A 27,993-nucleotide genomic window follows, 5' to 3' on the forward strand; every position below is an offset into this window, starting at 1 on the left:
CTTTTACTTTCATTTTTACTAAAGAAATCTGGGGCGTCACAGTGGCGCAGTGGGTCGCACGATCGTCTCAGCAAAAATGTCGCTAGTTCGAGCCTCGGCTGGGTCAGTTTGCTTGTTCTCCCCTTGTACTCCGGTTTCCCCCACAGTCCAAAGACATGATCTATAGGTGAATTGGCTAAGCTAAATTGTCTGTAGTGTATGAGTGTGAATGAGAGTGTATGGGTTTTTTCCCAGAGCTGTAAGGGCATCCACTGTGTAAAACATATGCTGGATAAGTTGGCGGTTCATTTCGCTGTGGCGACCCCAGATTAATAAAGGGACTGAGCCGAACAGAAAATGAAATAATTTAAAAAATAAAAAAAAATTTATTAAAGATTTACGAAACGCCCTGATGCCGAGTTCAGATTGCACGATTTTAGCCCCGATTTTGACTCGCCGACAGGTTTTGGGAAATCACAGACAAACGCCTGAAATCACAGGCAAATTGGTGCTCATGCATGTGAGTGACACAATGTGAACTATCAAAGACGTGATCTGAGAGAATCGCAGATGAGTCGCCGATGCCTGTGAGATATTTAGCGTGCTAAATATCTGGAGCTGTCGGCGATTCAAATCAAGCCGTGTGAATTGAGTTTTGAATGAAAATAACATCAGCGATCGCCTACAGCCAATGAGAGAGCGGCATTTACTATACTAGTGTGTGTGTGTGTGTGTACCTGCAGGCCAGCGGGAGACTGGAGGAGAAGTTAAAAGTGCTCCTTTTCAGTTTATTTGGACCCAAGAAATGGAGGAAAAACTAGTGTAAATTTGTCTGTTTGCAATATCACAACCGACACAAAAAAGAAAGTTGTGGTGAAATTGCTAATTCCCTTCAAACCCAGGTGAGCAAATATGTACATCTTCTACCCCATTAAAGGCTTCTTTCTCATTATGTAGTTAATACCAGAAGATATACGACGTGTTTTTGATGGTGAGACGTAGTTTGGACGAAGTTGTCAGCGATTTTTCCTATTGTAAAGTCATGCAATGTGAATGCCCCTGTCGCCGATCTATCTTGCAGTGTAAACAAAGCAGCGACAAAACGCTAGCCCAGATAGTCATGCAGTGTGAAAACATCCGTGACACGACTACTGTGAAAATCATGCAGTCTGAACTCGGCATTAGTGAGACTTTTATTTTGACAACACACCTGCTCTGACAAAAAAATCCAGACAGATGTCACTTATTAATTAAATTTTTGTTTTTATCTGTAGTGAGTAACAGTTACAAAACACGTTTTGTTAGACTTTTATTCTGACAAACCTGCATATAGTAAAACAAATTCAAACAAATATAATTTTTTATTGTACTTCAATTGTATTTCAATTCCCCTTCAGACTTCAATCTGTTAAAACCTACATAACTTCTTTCGTGAAACTTTTATTCTGACGACACACCTGCTCAGTGAGTAAAACAAAACCCCCCAGCATTCGGCTCAGTTCCCGCTTTTAATATAAACGTCTCAGGAAGTCGTGCCTCCATTGTTGCAGCCAATCTGCGCGTCTTTTGCTCTGCTTTGGCTCAGCCTGACATCCTGAATCACTGTCACCAACAAACAAACCCCGAGACACCACCAACAAAACATCAAACGGCCTGCAGCGATTAGTCTTCCTGCCACCGGGCTGCCAGGAGCAAAAAGCGTCTCTTTTCACAGAACCAACCAAACCGCCGGTTGCCAGGTCCTCCCCACATCACCCTGATTTCTGACCTGCTAAACTGCTGAAAAATGCAATCGGCCCACAATGAAAAGTGCGCGGCGTTATGTTAATTTGAAGAGGGGTTTGGTTCCGATGCTTCTCTGCGTGCTGAAAGAGCTCATTGTTGGGAAAACTTTGAGAAACACTGAACGCTCTATAAGTTCGGATAGGGGTTCCCTGCAGCTCTCCAGATCTGCTGAGGGGCCCGCCAGGGCCAAAATGAGGCCAGCGCCGCTGTGAACTGAAACAATTAGAGCTCAGCTGTTGTTTGAAATGAATCAAAGGCAGTTAATGAGAAGATTTTACGCATTCATTCAGAGTTTGATGCTCCAGCTATGCAGAACGGATTTTTTTTTCATGCATCGAAATTTGCATAGTTTCCTTTCTAAATAGCATGCAAGATTAGGATTAGTGCATTGGGGTTCGAGTTTGCCACGGCCTTCCTGGAATATATGGTCATGACAATAGATATTAGCATAGATCCCAAATTAGTAACTGTTCATACAACTTTTTAGGTTGCACAATGTTTTGGCGACTTTGAAAATTGACTTGTACTGCGACAAGTTGGTCGTCCCAAGATGACGAATGAGTTTGGAGTGGTCCAGTCACATACTTTCCTACTTCATAGTACGTTAAAAATAGTATGCGAGTCGAGAAGTTTGTCTGAATTTGTAGGCTACGACCGAAATTGCATACCTTCATACTATATAGTAAAGTCAAAATTGTATGCGAGTAAAGTAGTATGTCCGAATTTATAGTATTCGAAAAACAGTATGTGAGTTGCGAGAAGTACCCGGATGACCTACAACTTCCAGCGAGAATTCTAAAGTGCAAGTCTGATGATACTACCATACTATTTAGTTACTAAAAACAGTATGCGAGCCGAGTAGTATGCTGGAAATCATATAATTCGAAAAACAGTATGCGAGTTCCGAAAAGTACCCGCATGACCTACTACTTCCAGCGAGATTTCTGAAGTGCGAGTCTGAATGCTATGCTATCCCAGGATGCCACGAAAGAGAATTCATAAATGGATGTCACGTGATGATGACAAATGGCGGATGTAGTTCGTCCAAATTACGTTCATAGTATATAGAACGTACTTTTCTAACAGTCATGTACTAATTCAAATTTAGTACATAATCGAGTAGCAGACGATTTCAGACGCAGCCTAAATGTACTTCTCTGGTCGCCACAACAGGTGGGACATCCATGATGAAAATGATCAATTTAAATGAGCCTTTTTAAAGTCCAGTTTTCAGTCTTCATTTCAACTATTGTTAAAATTGTATACCTGTAAACTAAAACAATCATTATAAATTGTCACTATGTATTATGAAGACATTTCTGTGTTTATTTTAACATGCCATTTCATGAAGGATATTTACCTGTGATAAATTGTTGTAAGGGTTTACGCTCAAAATTACCAAGTCAGCTTTTAATTTCAGTTAATATTTCTTTTTTATTTTACTTGAATTAACTTTTAACAATAACACTTGTTGTGTACAGGCGAAAACTATATATGAATAAGTGCGACATGCAGCAACACGATATTTCTTCTTACAATGAAGGTCAAGTTCAGTTTTGTTTTGGTCTCCACGGACGGTAATTTTAGAGACAAACACATCCAACAATTGATGTTTTTATGAAGAATAATTATGTCATACAGGTTTGGAACAACAGGAAGGTGAGCAAATGATGACAGAATGTTCATGTTGGACAGAACTATACCTTTACACGTCAGTCACACAGCGACTTCCTGAATCCTTTCCCGCCAAAATAATCAGCGAAGCAAACAGAGTTTGAGACCAAAAAATCGTTTGGTCTCTGCATGATTCCGATTATTTTGACAGTTTTATCAGCTCACAGAGTCGCCAGATCAAACTAATGAAGGTTTCCTCAGTCTCCGGCTGTCTGTCTCTCGGTCTCTCGTTAACTCTCTGCAGGACACGCGCGCACCTGTCAGTCCGCGCGCCCGTCACACGCGCGCACACACACAAATAAATCTGGGTCACTCCGACTGGGCCGAGAAAAAAAAAGCCATCCTTCACCTGTCCAAAACTATTCTGTCCAGTCACTCACACACAAATACAGAGTACTGATTTTGTCAAGACTGAATCAGACTGTACTATACGCCTCCTTTCGCTTCAAAATCTAGAAAAGGTTTAGATACAAGTATTAATGCAGCCTTAAAGTAATATTTACTTCACAAATATTCCAGTTGCAATGCTAAAAAACATGTTTATTAATGTAGTGAGATTTCAGAGGGGGTGAATTGACTGAGGGCTCCAACAGCCAGTGGGATGAAGCTGTTGAGTAGTCTAGCCGAGCAGGCTCTTAATACTCCGAAACCTTCTTCCTGATGGCAGCAGCTGGAAGAAACCGTGGAAGGGATGTGTCAAGTCTTTCACAATACTGCTAGCTTTGCTGGAGCACCGTGAGGGGAAAATGTCCTGAATGGAGGGATAGTTCTTTTCAGCTGTGTTCACGGTGTGCTGGAGGGTCTTGCGCAGTATGATGCTGCTCGTCCGCATGCTCTCAATGCAGAATGTGGTGAGGATGGTTGGAGGGAGACTAACCCTAAAAAGTGCTGGGTTCGACACTATTCCTTTATGTCCCAACACAAATCAGTTAACTCGATCGTTTACAAATTTAAGTGGATCGAACCATGTTGTGCTTCAAAAAATAATAATAATAAAATAAAAAAACTCAAGAATTGTGTGTTTCAACTTATTTTAAATACGTACTTTGAGTGTATTTAGGGACTACGATGATACAAATCCGGGGAAAATTAGGCTGATTAATCAATTTCAAACCTAAATGTAAAATTTAACAAAAAAATATAATAATAATAAAAAAAATAATAATAGTTATGAACTTTGTGTGCTAAATGACTATTTTATAATATTAACTCCAGATCAGCTACATTAATTGATAGGCCGCTTATATAAAAATCATAAAAAGGGATGGGAACACAAACAGGATTTGTAAAGTGTCCAACCCTGTATATAGAAAAAGTAAAGCTCTATATACATACATGCCTGCATTTCAAGAGTTAAGGCTCAAAATAGACTATAAATTCCTTTTAATACACACACATATATATATATATATATATATATATATATATATATATATATATATATATATATGTATGTATATATATATATATGTGTATATATATATGTATATATATATATATATATGTATGTATATGTATATATATATATATGTATATATATATATATATGTATGTATATGTATATATATATATATATGTATATATATATATATGTATGTATATGTATATATATATGTATATATATATATATATGTATGTATATGTATATATATATATATATATATATATATATATATATATGTATGTATATGTATATATATATATATATATATATATATATATATATATGTATATATATATATATATATATATATATGTATATGTATATATATATATATGTATATATATATATATATATATATATATGTATATGTATATGTATATATATATATATGTATATGTATATGTATATGTATATATATGTATACTAAAAAGATATTTGTCTTCAGGATTTATATCGTGTGCATTCTGCAAACACAAGCCAATATTAAAAAAATAAATAAAATAAAAACATTTAAATGATATAATATACACTGGATTGTTTTAACAAAGAATAGAAGTACAGAATACTAAATAATATATTAAATATTCGTGAGTAGCATTATTAACATACAATTCTACATATTATACATTTATAAATATTTACAATAGCTCAGTGGTTAGCACTGTCGCCTCACAGCAAGAAGGTTGCTGCTCTGAGCTCCGGGCAGTTGCCATTTCTGTGTGGAGTTTGCATGTTCTCCCCGTGTTGGTGTGGGTTTCCTCCAGGTGCTTTGGTTTCCCCCACAAGTCCAAAGACATGTGCTATAGGTGAATTGGCTAAACTAAAATAGTCCGTAGTGTACGTGTGTGAATGTGAGAGTGTTTGGGTGTTTCCCAGTACCGGGTTGCAGCTGGCATTCGCTGTGTAAAACATATGCTGGATGAGTTGGGGGTTCAATCCGCTGTGGCCACCCCAGATTAATAAAGGGACTAAAAGCCAGGGGTGTCAAACTCAATTCCTGAAGGGCCGAAGCCCTGCACAGTTTAGTTCCAACCCTGCTCCAACACACTTACCTGTAGGTTTCAAACAAGCCTGAAGAACTCAATTAGTTTGATTAGGTGTGTTTAATTAGGGTTGGAACTAAACTGTGCAGAGCTGCGGCCCTTTTGCAACTGAGTTTGACACCTGTGGACTAAGCCAAAGGAAAATGAATGAATATAACATGTATTTCCATTACATGCACACATTATTATAAAAGGCTGTTTTGTCATATTTAGCTAATTTCTGGGTATATATTTGTCACCAAAATATGATTAAAATATACTCATATAAAGCTTAAATTATCCAATAAACTTCAAAATCTTAAAAATTACTGCGTAATGATATACACTCACCGGCCACTTTATTAGGTACATCTTACTAGTACCAGAAAGGACCCCGTTTTGCCTTCAGAACTGCCTTAATCCTTTATGGCATAGATTCAACAAGGTACTGGAAATATTCCTCAGAGACTTTGGTCCATATTGACATGATAGCATCACGCATTTGCTGTAGATTTGTTGGCTGCACATCCATGATGCGAATCTCCCATTCCACCACACCCCAAAGTAGCTCTATTGAATTGAAATATGGGGACTGCGATGGCCATTTGAGTACAGTGAACTCATTGTCATGTTCAAGAAACCGGTCTGAGACGATTTAGACTTTATGACATGGTGCATTATCCTGCTGGAAGTAGCCATCAGAAAATGGGTACACTGTGGTCATAAAGAGATGGACATGGTCAGCAACAATACTCGGGTAGGATGTGGCATTACACGATGCTCAATTGGTACTAATAGGCCCATAGTGTGACATGAAAATTTCCCCCACACCATTACACCACCACCACAGCCTGAACTGTTGATACAAGGCATGATGGATCCATGCTTTCATGTTATTGATGCCAAATACTGTCCCTACCATCCAAGTTTCGCAGCAGAAATCGAGACTTGGTTGTAACAAGTGGTCATTTGAGTTACTGTTGCCTTTCTATCAGCTCATGCCATGTTCAAAGTCGCTTAAATCATCTTTCTTCCCCATTCTGATGCTCGGTTTGAACTGCAGCAGATCGTCTTGACCATGTCTTCTACCATGTGATTGGCTGGTTAGAAATTAACGTTAACAAGCAGCTGGACAGGTGTACCTAATAAAGTGGCCGGCGAGTGTACAGGATCTAGGCAGTGAAAAAGCATCAAATATAGGAAACGCATCGCCCCCTGACGGCCACAGAGGAAAACTACAGACAACACTTCATCCACAGTCAAAGAAACAGCCAGAAGTTTATGCTACAAATGTAATTTTTATTAATTTAAATAATATGCAAATAAAGGGTCTATAATGATCCACAGAAAAGACATGCTTTGTGACTCATTTTTAAAATGTGTATATATATTTATATTTAGATTTGTCCAGCAGAAATCTATCCAGAGTGAAGACCGAAGCCTCTGACGACGAGAAAGAGAAGACCTTTACATTCAGGAGCGTCTGCCAGAGGACACAGCTTTGAAGGTTTATCCGAAAAACGCTCGGTGATAAAAGTGTACGGAAACCAGATCCATATTCAAACCTCGAAAATTAAAATTGCTTTTTTCCATTTCTTTTTTTCTTATAAAAACTTCCATTTCCAAAAACAAGAACCTGGATACATTTCTACTTTGCAAAATTAACATTTTTACTAAGAAAAAAAAAAGAAAGAAAGAGACAGATAAGGAAAAAAAGAAACGCACAAATAGAGAAACAAAACAAACCCCAACGTTTAGAATAACAATAGTAACCGACTCCCTTTGGTAAAAACTGTAATAAACCATCCTTTTCACATGTGGTTCTCGCTTCTTTTTCTTTCCTTTCTCCCTAAACGCCACACTAACACACTAAACACAACACACATCTGGCATAAAAAAGGTCTGGCGATATTTACACTGTATTTACAAACTATTGAAAGTGTGTGTGTGTGTGTGTGGTTCACAGGTCATATTCGCTGAAAGCTGGTGCAGAAATAAGTGTTTTTCTGATTCATAACATGTCTTCTATCTTTTATTGCTGTCCATTTAAATCTCTATATATTTTTTGAGACTTGTTTCATTTCTAAAAGTGAAATCCGGTTAATTCTAATGCTGAATTCGCACCTCAGATTTTAGTTCACGTTACAGTTAAGTGCACTTATCCCCCGAAACATTTTTGCTTTATTTTCATACACATGTTCTGCCTGTGAAGCTCAAAATAATATTAGTAAGAAGAATCCAATGTATTAGATTTGTGGGCTGGTCTAAACTGTGAGAGCTGTGCTGATTGGTCCGGCTGGGTTTGACTGACAGGTCTTCACCCCTGTGTTTTTTTGGCACTGGGTGATCTGCGCTGTATGCAGGAGCTTATAAAAAAAAAAAGAGGAAAAAAAGAAACACTGTTAAAAACCTCAACGTGGGTCACATGAAATCTCACCGCTGAGCTCCGCCCTCATCAGCCGAGCTCCGCCTTATCCACTGATGTCACTGGGGCTTGTTGGTGGGGCCGTATTTGACTCTGTATTTGTTGATGCGCTGGAAGTGAAGGATTTCGGGGTCACAGCTGGTGGAGCAGGGCAGCAGTCCCTCTCGACCCTCTCCCATGAGCCAGCGGCTGGTTTCGGCAGCCATGTCCCGGGTCACGTGCTCCTTGGCCCAGCGCTGACTCCAGGCGTGAAAGCGCTGGTGCAGACGGGTGCTCACTCGTTCATGAGACTGACAGACAGACAGACAGAAACAGAGAGAGATAAGAGCTACTCACGTTTGCTGTTGCAAAATGTATTTATTTGTAAATATGCGTGTTCTCTTAATACTGGGATGCAGATAGAAAAAGACTAAAGGTAAGTTTTTAAATCATATTAAAATTTGTAACATTTTCTAATGGTTTTATTATCAATATTAAACCATATTTTTAATAATTCACATTTTATTAATGAATTCACATAATAAATGTTAAAAACAATATTGCACAATTGCAAACTGAGAACATATTTTATTATACCATTTAAAAAGTAATATATAAAGGTATTACATTTAAATATTAAACACTATTAGTATTGCATTAATTAATTAATTCTTGCAATTCAATTAATTAATTGAATTGAATTGAATTGAATAATGCTACTAAAATAAATGTTCCTAGGCATACAGGCATTAATCAAAGGAAAAAGTGATTTATAGAATGCATTTATATAATATATATACCGTTTAAAAAATAAAGGGAACACTAAAATAACACATCTTAGATCTGAATTAATTAAATATTCTTGTTAAATACTTTATTCCAGGGGTTCTCAACTGGTTTGGCCATGGGACCCACATTTTTACATGGTCATCAAGCCGTGACCCAAATTTTTAGGAACTATAATACGAGTCTAAGAATTATATTTTATTTGTGTTTATTTGTTAACATGAACAAGTAGTGACAGATAAATCATAAGAAAATCACCAAGACTTAAAAAATAAACAATATTTTACAGCTGTCATTTAACAAAATGTATCAAATTATAGAAATATTACACAGTGAAAACGTCAAATACTGTAAACAGTGGTTAGGGTAAGGAAAAGTTAAGTTACCATGAACTAAACTGAACTGTTAATTAAACGTTAACGCTGACGCAGTTGAACAGAACAAACCAGCAAATTAAAGTAAAATTATTAAAATAATCATAACCATTTATATAATAATCACCAGTTATTTGCTCTTCTGCTTTTGTGTGGGCTTTCTTGGCCTTGGCTACACGGTGAGCACATTGAGATGAGCGGAGTGCCTGTACTTGTTTTGAACATGAAGATGTTCGGCACTTTTGTGATGCCCTCAGCTATTGGAGTCGTCTTTGAAAATTGTCCACAGGTTTGTCCTTGCAACTGGGATGTTTGGTTTTCTAAATGTCGTTTTAATTTACAAGGTTTTATGCTTTCTTGTAAGAGCACCTCACTGCACACTGAGCTATTAAGCCTTTTTGGTCGTCAACATATGTAAATCCACACTTAACATATTCGGGGTCATACTTGCACTGAAATTTCACATGTCAAACGGTACGGTTGTCGCACGCGCATTTAAAAATGAAACTTTTGTTGTTTTTTTGATCACACACTCCGCGACCCACTGAAAATGTTCCCATCAATTAAGAAACACTGCTTTAATCTTTACATAGCTGAATGCGCTAGCAACAAAATCACGCCAAAATGATCAACAAAAATCTAATTTATTAACCCCTGAAGGTCTGGATTTGGAGTCACACTCAAAATTGAAGTGGAAAAACACACTAAAGGCTGATCCAACTTTGATGCAAAACAAGTCAAAATGAGGCTCTGTAGTGTGTGTGGCCTTCACGTTGACCTCCCTACAATGCCTGGGCATGATCTTGACGGATGGTCTCCTGAGAAATCTCATGCCAGACCTAGACTAAAGCATCTGCCGGCTACTGGACTGTGGTGCAACGTGGCATTGGTGGATGGGGCGAGACACGATGTCCCAGACGTGCTCAATTAGATTTAGAGAATGGGCGGGTCAGTCCATAGCATCAATGTCTTCGTCTTGCAGGAACTGCTGACACACTCTAGTCACATAAGGTCTAGCAGTGTCTTGCATTTGGAGGAACCCAAGGTCAACCGTACCAGCATATGGTCTCACAAGGGCTGTTTCTCAATTCCAAGAACGCAGAGAACGGACTTGTGGAGAGCGGTCTTGCCAGGTGTCCTCGGAAGAACGAACTCAGGAGACCGCGAGGGCAGAGAACGCGTCCTTTGAGAAATGAGATGCTGCGTTCTTCCTGATGGTCACGTGACCTTCACGTCTTTTAAATAGTAAATTATTTAAACATTACAGCATTCATACAACGATTTATTGTTTTTCCCCTTTTCAAAATATATAGTTTGCATAAAAACATTATAAATATATGTTGCACAATATGAATAAAACAGATTTTAATACGAATTTCAGCAAACAAACACCCTTAATGTGTTTATTCCTTTATTAAGATGTCCATGGTAATGTTTACTTTCACCGTTTCATTTAGGAAAACTCCTGATGTAAATAAGTCATATCTAAACTTTAATAATAAATCTAAATAAAATGCAGCTCTTCCCACCTCCAGTCGCAATGACTTCTGGGACTTCCAGAGCGAGTTCGGTGCTCAAGTCTGCATCGGTGCGTCCTCGATATCAAGAACACATCCAGGAAGTTTCACGCGTCCTCTGTACTAGTGGTCTTGAGTATTGGAACTGAACTTAGGCAGCTGATAATGACGTTGCACGAGAACATGAGGACGCAAGACCGCTGAAGAACGCATATTGAGAAACAGCCAAGGGGTATGACGCGCACACACACACCTACCTATCAGTACGTGACTATATTGTTTTTGTTTTGTTTTTTGTTGTTTTTGTTGACGTTTCTTTGTATTTGTATGATCCCAATGTATGTACCTTTTTGCATATTCTAATGAAATAAAAAATAAAAATAAATAAAAAGTGTTGCTTCCCTAGCGTGCAGGTTGATTTCATAAGTAGTGACTGCATAACTACTGTTATGTCATAGTTCTCAGTGTGTCTGTGTTTACCTGATGGGCTCTGAGCAGCGCAGTGCGTCTGTACATGTAATCCTCGGATTTGAAGACGTACACCATCTTGTAGGAGTTGAGTTTGAACATGCACTCCATCTTCATGCTGTCTGCGTTCTCCTTTCTCTCTCCGTCCTTCAGCTCCTTCTCCTGAGCCTCGCAGCCTCGCTGACACTTGCGGATGCGTCGCAGGTTTCTGCACATATGAACACCAACCAACACATGACTTTCACGAACTCAAAGTGTGTGTTGCACGTAGAAACGGCGAGACTCGCCTGGCTGGACTCACCTGGGCAGAAACACAGGCTTCTGGGAGAGATGATCCTTCAGGTCTGGAGACGTGAAATCAGCCGACAGATATCGCATGACATAATCGGACCAGCGCTAGACAGGATCAAGAGAGAACAGGAGGGTTGATTTTCATGGTGGTTTATGGAAACATTTGCTTTCATATAACGACAGTGTTTTTCGGTGTTAAGTATCATTAAAGGGCACATAGTTTACCCCATTTTTATGATTTAATATTAAGGTTCTTGAGTGTGCTAGTTTAGGTTCAGTTCAACACAGTTCAGACGCTTTTATTATAATGTTAAAAAGTGTCATGTTGAGGGCGTGTACACCGCTCGCTATTTTAGAGGCGTGTTGCTTTACATGAAAATTAGTTTCGGCTTCCCGCCCAACGTTACAAGGGGGCGGAGCCAAGAGCTCCCACGCTCTGTGTTTGCAGACAGGCAGACAGAGAGAAGCTAAGCTACATGAGAGGAGCCATACATGTATGACTCGGACACAGACCAAGCAGAGAGTACAAAATCATTTGTCTTTGTATATTTTTACAGCCAACTGTGTGCTAGTTTCAAGTGCCGAGCTTGTACACCGAGACTAATAACCACCCACACTGAATTCACTTTTGACTGAGGCATCGGATGCGCCGCTCAAAGCCGCGACACGGCACACCAGACACTCTCAGTGACATGAAGTGTCCCGAATAGTCTCGCTACGCATTCCAGAACTCCATACACAGGCCTCCACCAGGGCAAACACAACAGCGTCCCAAGTCAGCGGCCGCCCGCGGCGCCCACCCTGACAGAAACCCCGACAGAACTCCGAAATGCACAGCGCCACGCAAAGAGGCACTTCTGGTGTGCGACCTGCAGGCAACTTTGTTATTTTATTTCCAATGGAGAGACGCGCACACGAGGCAACGCGCTTGTACTTTTCCAGCTGCACCTAGTTAAGATCACAGGGAGCTTCTGTGATGTGACTGGCTGAAGTTTAAAGGGTCACGAAACACCAAAACACATTTTTTGAGCTGTTGACAGTCGTATATGTGTCCCACACTGCTAAAGACACTATTAGGACACCTATATTTCACTAAAAAGTGTAAATTGGTTGTTTTTGCGTTATTTCATGCAAATCCGTACTTCCGGTTTGAAACCAATTTTTGAAGCTGCGTCACGACATGACATAATAGCGTGTATTCCAGCGAGCAGACTGGACGTCTGTGCCAGAGTGTGTCTTATTACGTCTTACAGTGTGATGCATTAATGCATGAGTAAAGCTTGGTTCAAACCAATCAGCGCGCTTTATTGTGCAACTTCATTAATATTCATTGCTGTTACAGTGTTTAGACAACAGAGACGCCACGTTGTGTTGGCGAAACAAGCGTGAAGTGTTGCTTTTATAGTTTGCTGCAGTGAAGTTTTGCTTTCATTTTTTCTCTGTGAGAGCGCAGCTAGAGTCACGTGTGGATTAACAGTGTACGCGACGCTCGACAACAATAACTTACGTGTCTAAGGAGGAACATTGTTGACCTGAGAGCTGTTCTCATCTGCAAACGCTGAGATCTGGATTCGCTTGTAGTCTTCTCTTAATAAAGACGCGGCTCTAGTTGCTGGTGATTGTCCTGTCTCTACAGATTTGGTAAGTGAGCGACCACTGCTCTTTGTTTATTCAGTTTGTTCGTATCGAACTAAGTTAACTATTGCACCGTGTAAACATGTTAGCACCACAACCAAACTTTAACCTCGTGTAGGATTTTCACCGCATTTAGTGACCGGAATAAAACACGCGGCTTTCTGATGCTACCTGCCGTGTGCATCTAAGTTTCCGGGAAATGCAGAGGTTTTTTTTCTCATTCGCCGTGCGGTATCAAACATTGCATGAAAAATACACACTTAGAGCAGTTCCTCGAATTAAATATCTCGTTTGTCGCGAGGGGCATGAATGAATTGCCTGTATGAAAGAGCCAAACTGCAGTTAAAGTCCACCATTTAATAATTTGGCAACTAATTCGACTACAGATGCCCATGTAGGTTAAACACCATCACTTTCTCCCGTGTGTGTGTTTTGACTCTGAAACTCGCGCGTGCCCAAATAGACACTCCCACACCATCCCACTTTAGTTCCTCCGACACTCCCCCCTAAACAGAGCTGGACACGCCCACTTTTCTGACTTTTTCCAAAGTAGAGGTGTAAAAACACATATGAAAAGTACATATGTTTGCAAACCTACCAAAAGGTACAAACAATAATTCAGATTAAAGCGATAATGTGGAGAATATTGATCTTGTGTTGAGCCCAATGAGCCTTACATTTGAAAATAGAGCAAGGGTGTTCCTTTAGTGATCTTGCTTTGACTCACACGCTGAAAATGGCAGACGTGAAACGACAAACTGAGGATATGGTGATGCGCCTGTCAATCAATATTGGTGGGTGGGGGGACCGCACTTCTAAGTAAAAACCGCACTTCGATCTAAAAACCGCTCCAATTATTCCACTGTTTTTATGTTGTTAAATTGGAAAAAAAGGACTGTGTGTGTTTATATCACCCCAATATGAAGGTCTATGCACTATACTTACACACATGTCTTTCCAAACAGCTTAGATTTAAAAGTAGAACTTAAAAGTAGATTTTTCACCATAGGTCCCCTTTAAGTAACTATTCGCTCACCTCGATCTCCATCGGCCCATCTGAGTTTTCTTCCTCTGTGTCCAGCAGCTCCACCGTGAGCTGAACGTTTCCTCTGCTCTTCAGGAACATCAGCTGGAGGGCCAGAAAGACAGATTAGAGACTGTAAAAACAGACAGCAGCTTCATCTCCGCTCATGTGCAGACTCTGACCTTAAAGCAGTTTTCATCAGACATGAGCTGCTCTGCTTTGCGCTGATATGAGGCTTCAGCCTGAGCTCTGCTGCTCTGAGTGAGCAAAGACCCTCCGGTGGACGAGTGACCACTTTCAACCAGGTACAGCTCTGTCACCTGAACGCAGATCTCCTCGCTCACAATGTGCTGGAGCTAAAGGTAGACAGATAGAAAGTTATAAAAGAAACAATGAAGCAAGCACATTAATGTCTGGATCAGTGCAGACAGACCTGTCTAGCTATATTCTGGATGAGTTTGTCCATGGTGAAGGCGATGTAAGCGTGAATGGTGAACATCTCTCTCAGAGAATCCTCATATTGAGATGCCTCCATATTCCCATCCAGCAGGTTTCGCACCATCTCCAGAAACGCAGAGTAATAATCCTCCACTTCCACATCCACTGAAACAGAACGTGAAAGTATGAGCTAAAAATCACAAACGGCTATAGAAGAAAAACAAGGGGACACTTTGTATCTATTATTGAAGAGCTGGAGTAAAAATGTTCTATATGTACAGCATTTTTTATATGCTGTAAGTATTAGTATTATTTGATATGTATTAAATGTATAGTTTTAGAAATGCAGAGTAATAATCCTGCACTTTAGGGCTGCACAATACACTACCTGACATAAGTCTTGTCGGCCATCCATTCTAGTTGATTATTTGGTATCAGAAGTGGCTTATATAAAAGTAAAAGCCACTAGATTATACTTATTTTACCAAAATAATATATGATTATGCTTTGATTTTTAATGATTTAATTAGGACAATAAGGTCTGACTTTGCATAGACAAAAGTCCCTTAACAGTAATACTGTCCAGCATAGAATAAAGTCAAGAATGAATATTGTGTATGACTCCCATGAGCTTAAAGGACTGCATCCATACATCTCTGCAATGACTCAAATCACTCATTAATAAAGTCATCTGGAATGGCAAAGAAAGCGTTCTTGCAGGACTCCCAGAGTTCATCAAGATTCTTTGAATTTATCTTCAATGCCATCTTACCCCTGACACGTTCAACAATGTTTATATATGGTGATTGGGCTGGCCAATCCTGGAGCACCTTGACCTTGCTTGCTTTCAGGAACTTTGCTAAGGAGGCTGATTTAATTAATTTAATAAAAAGGAACATGAAATTAGCCTTTTTTTTTACTTTTTAATAAATCTGTTTTTAAACTTGCTTTTAAAAAATGTAATATTTATTTTTGAGTTCATATTTAATATTTAATTAATTTAATAAAAGGCACATTAAATTTAACAAAAACTTACATTTTTTTTCTTTTTAATTTTTTTTATATTTAATTAAATTAATTTCTCTTATTTAATTTTTAAAATAATTTTTTAAAATTAATTAACCCTTAAAAAAAACTTGATTTATATTTGTATTTAATTGAAATGAATTTATTTTTAATATTTAAATAATTTAATAAAGGCACATGAAAACATTTGTATTTACTTTTTTATTCATTCATTTTCTTTTTGGCTTAGTCCCTTTATTAATCCGGGGTCACCAAAGCGGAATGAACCGTCAACCTTACCAACACAGCTGCAACCCATTTCTGGGAAACATCCACACACACACACACACACACACACTCATTCATTCATTCACTAAGGACAATTTAGCCAACTCAATTGACCTGTACTGCATGTCTTTGGACTGTGGAGGAAACCCACGCGAACGCAGGGAGAACATGCAGACTCCACACAGAAACGCCAACTAACCCTGCCGAGGCTCGAATCAGCGACGTTCTTGCTGTAAGGCGACAGCACTACCTAATGCGCCACTGCGTCGCCTGCATTTACATTATAAATGTAATATTTATATTTAATTAAATTCCCATTAAATTAATTCAACGAGGAACAATTAAACTACACAATTTTTACTTTTTAAAACTAATTGAATATTTTAAAATTAAATTTGTATTTAATATTTAGTTAATTTAATAAAAAGGCACATCAAATTTAACATGAAATTAAACTTTTTAAAAAATTAATTTAATATTTAAGTAAATTCATATTTAATATTTAAATATTTTAATAAGGCACATGAAATTACACTAATTTTGACTTCTAAATAAATTTAATACGTATAATTAATTCATTCATTAAAATTAATATTTAATTAATTCTACTTCTAACACGAAATGTAACTTTTTTTTACTTTTCTTTATTTTTAATTTGTTTAATTAAATTAAATACATATTTAATATTTAATTAATTTAATAAATGGCACAATCAATTTAATCAAATTAAAATATTATTATTATTTTTAAATGTAATATTTATATGTAATTTAATTTATATTTAATATTTAATTAATTTAATAAAAGGCACATGAAGTTTAATATCAAATTACACTTAATTTTTTAAGAATACAACCCATCTAAACCCCGCCCTGTCAAACACTCTATTGTTCTCTGATTGGTCAAAAATGTCCCGTTATATATTTTCGCTACTCACTGGGCTCCTTCAGACGCAGCTGAACGGCGGTGTTTTCATTTTTGTCTCGTTTGAGTCCAAGCACCTCCCGCTCCCACTCGCGCTCCCTCATGTCCTCTTCGATCTGCCGCTCGGCCTGCGCGTAAAGTCTCAGCAACCGCGAACACAAGATCTGATGCAGCCGAAGAAAGATGTACCAGTTGTTATTGACGTAAAACAGATTATACGCGTCCTCACAAGAGCGAAGCCGCTGAGCCGTGGATGCGCTAAACAGCAGTTTGGACTTTGTGGGGCTTGCGCTAGCTCCTCCAGCGAGCCCGTTGTGCTTTTTGGATGCCCCTTCATCGAGCTCCATGTCTTCCTCTTCGTCCTCTTCCTCCACGTCTGACAAAACTCCTCTCTGGGCGAACAGCATGTCGGGGATGAAGTGGTAGACGATCTGCTTGATTTTGTATTTGTCCTCTTTGTTGATGCTGCTTTGGCGTTTCACGTGGTGAATTATTAGCGCCGCCGCATCTTCTAAAATCTGATGGTCTTCGTAGGTTAGCGTCAGGTGAGGGCTGCTAGCCGTTGTGCTGCTGTTGTCCTCCGAAACCTGCTCTTGCCGCTAAACAAACAAACAATTAAACACATTAGACTATTTTACAGACCATTGTTGCACCAACCGTGCAGTCAGCAATTGTGTTACACAAAAAATTTAACATAATAGCGATGCAACGTTTGACTGGAAAAAAAGCACACCAAATGTACAATAAGCGATAATTTTTGGGGTTTAAATCTCTCCACATTGCTAAAAAAAAAAGTTTCTGAGTGTGTCCTTGGAGAGGCGCTAGCAGCTGTTGTCCTCTGAAGCCTGTTCTCACCAGTAAACAAACACACCAACGATTAAACATTACCGATGCCATGCTCGAATTGAAATAAGTCCGAATTAGACCGTTTTTTTGTACCAATCGTGCAGTCAGCTATTGTATTTAAGTTTAATTATTCATATTAGAGGGCTGCTAGCAGTTGTGTTGCTCGTCTTCTGAAGCCTGTTCTTGCCGCTAAACAAACACACAAACAATTGAATATTTTAAGGATGCAACATTTGACTGAGCAGAAATCTGAATCTGATCATTTTTGCACAAATTGCACAATCAGTGATTGTTTTTTAAGTTTAAAACACTCAAAATTGCTGGAAAAACACTGCACGATTCTGAGTGTGTTTCATGTTGGTGAGTGGAGTTGACAAACCACCTATAGGTAGGGCTGCACGATTCTGGCTAAATTGAGAATCGCAATTTAAAATAAAGTTAAATAAAGGTTAATATAAGCAGGCGATTATTATTGTTATTTCTCAAACATATGTTAAAACAACAGTAATAATATTATGTGTAGCTCTACTGTTAAAATGCTGAATTTTGTATAGACCTGGAACGGTGGACTTGAACAGACATTAAATTGGTCCTGGTCATTAATGCACCGTAAAGTGATGACATCAAGACACAACTAATCATAATTCTGACGTTGTATTATGTTTAAGACATATGCCATTGACATCTGTCATTGACAACATTATAAGACCATTGTTTATACTGGTAAAATCTGACATTTGTCATTATCAGATTCCCTCTTGCATTGTATTCAATATTACATAGGCTACAGTAGTTATTCTGACACTGTTAAACATTTATTCTCATGCACAACACTGTGTTTGCTATGAAAGAAAAACATTAAACGCTTGTCGCAATCCTTACTCTAAAATGCGATATGATTATTTAAATGATGTGCACGCTTTCGGTTTTATTTTCACTTCCAAGTGCGGTTCATACGTACCGTATGGCTTCCAAATGATTACTCCCTTCAACAAACTGAATGCTATTTACTTTAACTTTATTACCTGTTATTCACAGCATATGCAGGTTGTTAACTAAAGTAGACTTCATTCACATGCACGCGACCGCCCTCTCTATGGTAACAGGTCACGCGATCTTTTTTCGATTAATTGTGCAACTCTACCTGTAGAAATCACTCTCTTCTTCAAACGCACCAGACACATTCACATACAAACACTCTGAAAGGACTCAATTATAAAAATAATACAAAATGCTAGTTTTTTTTTTAGACAAAAGCATGGGCTATATGAAAGTGCATTATTCAAACTACATTACAATAAATATATATATATATATATATATATATATATATATATATATATATATATATATATATATATATATATATATATATATATATATATATATATATATTCATTCATTCAGTCATTTTCTTGTCGGCTTAGTCCATCTATTTATCTGGGGTCGCCACACCGGAATGAACCGCCAACTTATCCAGCATGTTTTTTTACGCAGCGAATGCCCTTCCAGCCACAACCCATCACTGGGAAAAAAAAAAATTTATATATATATATATATATATATATATATATATATATAGAAAAATAGCTAAACACCCACAGAAAGACGCAATTCTGCATTGTATTAACATTCGTGATGTCTTCAGCATCAATTAAAAACATTATAGGGATATTTCTTGTGTTTGTGGATCACCTGAGGTTTTACATGCTTCAAAACAAATTAAGAAAAACAAATAAGCACGATATGTTAATTTAATCTCGGACAATCTCCATACAAATATATTTTAATTAAATAATTGAGCATCTATTTAATTCATAGAATTTAGTTTTAACGTGTCGTCTTCTTTTATATCTTTGTGAAAATTATGCTTCTTATTCATTTTTTCATCACAACATTGCTTGCTTTAATCCATTTTTTATTTAAGTTTTGCATTTGCATTTATTTATTAGTTTATGTTGTTCTTGTGGTGTTGTTAAAAATTTGCATAGATGCATTTGGTTTAATACTATTGATATTAGTATTAGTTATCAGGAAAAGTTATTTGTATTATTATTAATATTACTATGTTATTAAAAAATACATTTGTCATTAACAAAAGTTAACAAAACAATATTTGGCTATATATTTAGTTTATAGTATACATGCATCAATGTTGTATTTAATTATTATTTTTTTGGCTAGAAATATTGAAAGAAATACCGAAATACTTCATTAAAGCATACATAAGAAGAACCCACAGTTTTCAGATGTCAGATGACATTTTCTCTGTATGATGCATATAAAATTATAGCGCACTAAAAAACAGGCTGCTATTTCTGCTGTTATACAAGCATCGTCTACAGACTTGTCTATTGTTCTTATTTTTACACCCATGTTTTTACATAGCATAATTTCATATAGGTAAAGTTAAACCATAAGGTTTTTATAATTTATTTATTCAGAAAATGTATAAATAAAATGTTTATAAAAATAAGAAAGCGAAACACAATCAATATCAAAATTGGAAAATCTGCAACTAAGGATGATCTGCAATCTGAATGGTCCATAAAAAATCTGATGGAATCACTATATCACATAGCTTCTGTGGGAACACAAAGCTTCTCAACTTGCTTTAGATAATAGAGAGCGTCTCACCTCATCAAAGATGCTCTCGATCTCATTGAGGAGTGTTTTGGAGCGCAGCACTTTAGTGTCGTTCTGTTTGAAGTTAATGCCTTGATGGTCCAGAGATTTCAGATAGTACTTCTCGTTCTGCTCCCTCCAGATCTTGTTAAAGCCCCTCTGAGCTTCACGCCACTCTTCTTCCTTCAGCTTTAGCCTGAATAGTGAGATGACGGACACATAATGTTAAAATTGTTATTGCTGAAGTTATACTACTACTACTAATAATAATACTAATAATAGTTTTTTGTGTTCAAGACATATATAATTTAAAATAAGTTATCTATAAAATGGAAACAATAAATATAAAAAAAAAAAGTATATATATACATATATATATATATATATATATATATATATATATATATATATATATATATATATATATATATATATACATATATATATATATATATATATATATATATATATACACATATATATATATATATATATACATACATATATATATATATATATATTTTTTTTTTTTTTTTTTTTTTAATGAACTTAAAAAAAGAAAAACTGGGCCTATTTTATTTATTATTTAATTTGATTTATAATTTTTTTAAATAATAAATTAAGGAGTATTTATTTGTAAAATGGAATACAGAATATAGTTTGTTTCAGTATCATATGTAGTTTTAATATAATATTATATTTAGTGGTTTGTTATATATTTGTAAAAAAAATGGCTAAAATAATTTTAAAAATTAAAAATAAAACTCAATTAAAAAATAAAATAACCAAAGTACACAAAAACAACACTGCAAATACACACTGATCAGCAAAGGACGGGTTATAATATATATTTTATTATTATTAAACTAAATTATAAGTAAAATTATAAACTAACAAACAAAAACTTTTAATTTATTTAAACAATCATTTTAAAAAACGAAAAAAAAATACTAATAAATCAAGAAATGAGAATCTTTCATAATTTATTCAAAAAAATAACAAGGGTATATTTGTCCTCTCTAACCTCTTAAGAACGATGGGAACAGAAGCCGCCGGATTCTTCTTCAGTCCGTCTATGATGTCTGGAGCTTTGTCTCCGTATATCCTCTGTATGGCTTTTCTATGAATGATCTCAGAGAAGCCGCCCAGAGTGTTGTCCAGTCTGAATTTAGCCTGTTCCTCGGCTGACATTCGAGAAAGCTTCTTTTGCGTGGTCTCCAGCACGCGAATTGTGGCCAGGTTGGTTTCCAGCACCACATCCAGCTAGAAGAGCATTAGCAAGACATTCATCACAAAAGCAAAATCATAACAGCAGCAGGTGAAGAGCGTAAACAGTGCAAGAGTGTGGAGACTGACCTCGAAGCGCTCGTCCTCACATCTGTACATGTGCTCTTCATACTGAGTCTTCTTGGAGCTCACAAAGGTGGAGTCCTCAGACCAGGAGGGAAACGAAACCCAGGTATCATTCAGCACCTAAAAATAAGAAAATAAGTCTTAAAATTATGGCTTGAAATTGTATTATTATTTTTTTTTTCTTAATAAACACAAAACAAATTAATAATATAATTGAAAATTAAAAGCAAAATAACACAAAAGAAAACAAACAAACTAAAAAAAAACTAAACTAAACAAAAAAACAAACAAAAATAAATAAATGCAAAACAATGCAAAAAACAACAAACACACACACAACAAAAAAACATAACAAAAAACTAAACAAAACACAACTAAACAATAAAAAACAACAAAAAACTAAACAAAAGTGGTGAAAAACAACTAAATGAAATTAATGCAAAACACAACACACAAAAAAAACACAAAACGGCAAAACAAAAAACTAAACTAAATAATAAAAAAACAAACACACAAAACAAAACTGAAAAAAAAACCCAAGACTAAATTAAACAAACAACAATGAATGCACATGCAAACACATGTAAAACGCAACGCAAAACAAATACACAAAAAAACAACAAAACAAAAAAACAAGAGGAAAAGTAAACTAAACCAAAATTAAACAACACAGCAACAGAAAGAACACACAAACAAAACAATAAAAAACAAAACAAAAACAACAAAACAATAAAACAAAACCTAAACAAAAAACTAAGCAATGAAAAAACAATAAAACAAAAAAGTGAACAAAACTGGAAAAACAAAACTGAGAAATTAAATGGATGCAAAACAATAAAAAAAAACACAAAGCAAAGCAAAAAAAAAAAAACTAAAATAAACAAAACTGAAAAAACAACACAACACAAAACAAAGAACAAAAAAAGCCCCACAAAGTAAAACCCTAAACAAAAAAGTAAACAAAATTAAAATAAAAAATAACACAACAAAACAAAAAACAGAGCAAAACAAAATAGAACAAACACACAAAACAAAAATAAATAAAAAACAAACACACAAAACAGGACAAAATAAAAAACAAAACAAAAAACAAAGAAAAACACAACAAAACTAAAAATAAAACAAACAAACACAAAAAGCTAAACAACTGAAAAAATAAATGCAAAACACAATACAAAACTACAACTCAACTGCTCTGATTTCTGGCCGGTTGATCTCTAATAAATAAATATATTTAATGCAAGTTTGATGGTTGAGTGTAAAGCAGTGAATGTTAAATCTTCTCATACTTCTTTACAGAGCGCTGTTCTGCCTGTGCACTTGGGCAGCTGGTAGCTCTTGGGTAACGCTCGGTAACTGGAGCCCAGACGCTTGCAGGAAGCATAGTCGATTTCCATGGCAATTCCTTCAGTGGCTCTTTCCTTCGGGTACGTCTCCAGGTGTGACATCTCCTTATATCCAAGGAAGTTCTTAAACCAAGTGAACAGCTCAGGAAATTTGCTGGGGAGACATTAATAGGAAGAACATAAACACACTACTGCAAATAAAGATATAAGAGCAGCTCTTGACATCAATCAATCAATCAATCAATAAAATAAATAAATACAGAAAATAAATAAATAAACTATATGCCAAAAAAAAAAAAAAAAAACTTAATCAAGTCATTTTTATTATTAAGTCAAAATCTCACTATTGAAAAACGGGTATTATATTCTATTGATTTTATTCAATTTAAATCAATTAAATTAAACTACACGAGCTTTATATATATATCTGCATATATAAATATATATATACAACTGCTAATTTAATATTTATATAGCAGTTTATGTATAATGTAGTGTATTATTTATCCTCAATAAATAGTTAATTAAAATCACAGTTAAATAATAGAAAAAAAATTATATAAATAAAAATCCATTATCATCACCATATGTGCAAAACAAGAACAAAAATCACAGCTAAAATAAATAGAAAATTAAATTTGATATAGATAAATGTAAATAATAATAATAATAATTTATCAAATGTAAATATTCAAATTTATGTCAATTTTGAATATATATATATATAAATGTAAATAATAATATAAAATGTAAATATACAACTTTGTGGCAGCTTTTAATAAATAATTGCATTATTTAACAGTTTTGTGTTGTGCAGAGTATTATTTATTATCAAATAAAAACAAAAGTAAAAAGAGTCAATAAAAAGCACAGATAAAATAAATATTTTTATTTAAATACAAATAAATGTAAATAATGATAATAATAATAATAACATCAAATGTAAACATACAAATTTGTGCCAATTTTGAATAAATAAATGTATTTAACAGTTCTGTGTTATGTGTAGTATTATCAAATATATATATATATATTTTTTAAATCGAAATAAAATAAAAAATAAAATCACAGACAAAATAAATAACAATTTTAATTAAATGTACATAATAATATTAATATTAATAATAATATCGAATGTAAACATACAAATTTGTGCCTGTTTTGAGTAAATAAATCACAGATCAAATAATAAAAAAAATTAAATATAAATAAATGTAAATAATAATAATTTAATATCAAAATGTTAATATAACAATTTGTGCCAATTTTTTAACAAATAAATATACTATTTAACAGTTTTGTTTTTTTCTGGAGTATTATTAAAAAAAATGCTTAAAATTCGAAATAAAAAATAAAGTAAAATCACAAACAAATAAATTAATGTTAATTAAATGTAAATAATAATAAAAAAAATAATAATATCCAATGTGCCCGTGTTAAGTAAATAAATCCCAGATCAAATAAATAAATAATTGAATATAAATAAATGTAAATAATAATAATTTAATAACAAATGTAAATATTACAATTTGTGCCAGTTTTTAATAAATACATGTATTATTTAATTACAAATAAAAAACAAACATTACAGCAAGACAAACTTATTTTTTCAAACTATAAATAAGTTAAATGAACAAACAAACTTTAGACTAGCCTTACCCAAGGAAAGGAACCACAAGTTGCACCAGCTCAGCACGGGAAATGATCTCCTCGTTAAAGATGACCAGGCACCGAAGGAAGTTGTCATAGGCCTCAGCGCTGCGTAAAACCTTCCGCACCTACAAGCACAACAATAACAATTAAAAATGCACATATAAACTTTTTAAACAAAACCCCCCACAAGCGAACCAAAGCAACTCACTTTTTCAAAGAAAAGAGACTCGGTTCCTCCGCTGTGTTTTCCAGCCTCTGCTCCGGATGAATCTTTTATGTTCATTAACTTGAGCTTTTTCTGTAAAAAGAAACTATTTGAGTATCACACAATAAAAAAAAGAAAATGTTATTTTTAAAAATAACAATACCCCCCAAATATTATTAAAAGGTTTTTATCAGTAAGTAAAACATTTTCTACTGGCCCGACTGGACCAGCGGTTCAGATTTTTACTGGCCCTGCCAAAATTTTCACTGGCCCCACCAAAATAAATAAATAAATAAATAATAGAAATTTCTTAGCCACATATTTTAAATGTGTCAAAAATAACGTCTGTGAATGTAAAATTTAAATATTTAAAAACTATTTAAATATTTACCAGTAAAATACAGCAGTATGGAAAATGTGCAGGTATTTTATTGCAAAACAAAATGTGGCTGACTTAAAAGTGACGGAAAACTATGCAAAACATCACTTCATTTTTTTTGCTGTGTTGTACCCATGTAAAAATCTTTTTCCACAACGTTAGAAACAGATGTTTTCTTTTAGCCTCATAATTTGATGTTGCTGTCTCTTTAAAAAAAAATAACGCGCTCACAGCAACCAATCAGATAAAAGGAACCAAAAAGCAATAATGTGTTTACGACTTCACAAAAAAGGTAGCATTCAAAGACTTAAAAGCACAAATCGTTTTTTGATTCTAAGACTGTATTTGCACTCAATTGACAAATAGTCGCAGGCAAGCGATTTTATGACAAGGCAGCACTGGCCTGATCGGGCCAGTAACGATTCTCTCTACTGTCCTGAACATCTCTCACGCTGCCCCCGGGCTCTCCGGCAGTCCTTATTGTTGAGCCCTGCCTTGTGATTTAAAGTATTGATTTGGCCACAACTCTCTCTGTGTTTCAGAAAAAGGGATGATTTTAGTGATGAATCTTATTTTGACACATATTTTGGGAAAATGCTTTGAAAAATGTAATAACCTCAACAATACACTGAAATTTACTCCACTTTAATTTTGATGGTGGCTGTTTTTGCCCCATTGACTTCCATTATAATCACATTTTTTGATTGCTAAGCCATGACACCATATAACCATGCATTGATTGTTGCTAGTTTTACCTGTTATTAAGAGGTACAATTTGTATATTTTACTGATCATCAGTTGTAGTGCAAAAAAAGCTTAAGTTTTAGTGTGTGAGAGAGATATCTTTGCCTACTTATCTTGAAACTTCCAAGTAAATCAATATAAGCAGCTCAGCTCTCAGAACACAGTAAACAGTAATGCCCAGTTCTTCTTTTTAGTCTATCTGGACTCAAGAAATGGAGGAAAAACTAGTGTAAACTTGGCAGGAGCAGCCGTGTCTGTTTGACTACTACTTTGAAAATCCTTGCACTAGTATGTTTATGCACACACACTGTAATCAGCAGATTTACTCCATAAAACTCCATACAAAAGCTTCATTATAATGGAAGTCAATGGGGCAAAAACTGCCACAAACATAACGAAAGGGTAGTCAATTTAAAAACTAAACAAGGGTTAAGAGATCCTATGAAATCAGTAAAACATATTGAATTGTATTGATATTTTGCAGTTAATATTTTAGTGCTACCTTGACAGGTGGTGTGATGGCTGTAGTCGAGTGCTTGCGTATCTGACAGCCATTCTGATTGGGCCTCTGTTTGTTATTGAGCTGCGGTTTCTTTACCGTTCCTCCATGATCATTACGCACAGATTCGGCTTTCTCCGCTGTCGTCTTGCCCAGCAGCTAAAGACAATTCAAGAGATGGGTTATTACAGAAAGAAATGCAATTATTATTGATATCCGCTTGTTAAGTGGTGACGTGCTGGTGACTTATGTAATGCTGTTTCCGGGTCCAAGCCGCAGCTCATTTGAGTTGAGGAATTATTTGTTTATGATCACTTTTTATTCCTATCACACATTAAAGTAATTTTATATAAAATCATAGTGTACACAACAATCTCTGGGCTTGCTGCATAACAAACAACAAAATTTTAACAATTTATAAATAAATGAATCACTTTCTGCCCATCAGATTTTAGGCATAGACATATATATTGCGATCGTGATCGTATTAAATCGCTTTGCTAACGTTTATTGTTACCATTTCATGAGTCTCCCCATACAGTTGAATAGAGCGCTTGGACCTGGAAGCCGCTTCGCGTGGCGTCACACTTAACAAGCGGATAAACTAGAAGCATTTCTAAAATAAAGTACAACACAATATCCCTGTTAGCGGCTAAGGAAACATTTCAGATTTTCATCGGACGTATTTTACAGAATTTAATTAGAATTTTTGTTTTATTTTATTTTTAAACAATTTTATTTGATGATTTAAAATATTTTAACATGCTGCAACTCAAAACCAAAGTATTTCTCTGAAAGGTTTATCCTCATTTACTGTCTGAATTGTTTATAAAATGTACAAAATAAAAACAACAACAACAACAACAATAATAATAATAATAATAATAAAAATAATAAATACAATGCATTTATGGATAACTAAAAATAAATATGGGTGTCTATGTTTATGCCTTTTTAAATTTATTTTTCAATTGAGTAACGTCAAGAAGCGCAATACAAGTACAGCAAATGCAAAGAAAATTTCAAAGGCTAGGGAAAGATATGAACAATATCACAGGAATACATTAAATGATATACAGGCTTGTGCAATTCGAACTTGAAAATGTACATTTATGAATATGAAATTTGGATATTAAAATAAAGAAATTGCTAAACAATGCATGGGTCTTTTTGCCTCTAGACTTTTCATAAATTCCTAAAAGAACATCTTTTCAGTGTAAACTAATATTTTCATCAATATTGACAGCAATAAAGTCAATAACATTTCGATTACAATTACAAAAAA

The 27,993-nt window shown here is 35.2% G+C and overlaps 1 protein-coding gene and 1 long non-coding RNA gene across 10 annotated transcripts in view; one reads left to right on the forward strand and one right to left on the reverse strand.

Moving 5' to 3' along the window:
* The first annotated feature begins 512 nt into the window (after positions 1–512).
* On the forward strand, positions 513–27,975 carry LOC147837652 (uncharacterized). The gene is made up of 2 exons (XR_015526149.1): positions 513–752; positions 26,391–27,975. It is a non-coding gene; the product is annotated as an uncharacterized LOC147837652 (long non-coding RNA).
* Positions 7,183–27,993, reverse strand: part of sin3aa (SIN3 transcription regulator family member Aa) — a 37,703-nt gene continuing 16,892 nt past the window's right edge. For 8 of the 9 annotated variants that reach the window (XM_087310891.1, XM_087310896.1, XM_087310893.1 and 5 more), the window contains 14 exon segments: positions 26,712–26,867; positions 25,090–25,179; positions 24,888–25,006; positions 23,172–23,382; positions 21,886–22,002; positions 21,554–21,792; positions 20,542–20,725; positions 17,072–17,657; positions 14,837–15,006; positions 14,586–14,759; positions 14,416–14,508; positions 11,755–11,849; positions 11,466–11,661; positions 7,183–8,619 (listed from right to left, as the gene is read on the reverse strand). In XM_087310891.1, coding sequence (XP_087167017.1) covers positions 8,389–8,619; positions 11,466–11,661; positions 11,755–11,849; positions 14,416–14,508; positions 14,586–14,759; positions 14,837–15,006; positions 17,072–17,657; positions 20,542–20,725; positions 21,554–21,792; positions 21,886–22,002; positions 23,172–23,382; positions 24,888–25,006; positions 25,090–25,179; positions 26,712–26,867 — 2,661 coding nt within the window. In that variant the 3' untranslated portion in view covers positions 7,183–8,388. 9 annotated transcript variants of the gene reach the window in all.

Source organism: Danio rerio, chromosome 25 (assembly GCF_052040795.2).
Source record: "Danio rerio strain M-AB ecotype USA chromosome 25, GRCz13ab, whole genome shotgun sequence".
NCBI lineage: Eukaryota > Metazoa > Chordata > Actinopteri > Cypriniformes > Danionidae > Danio > Danio rerio.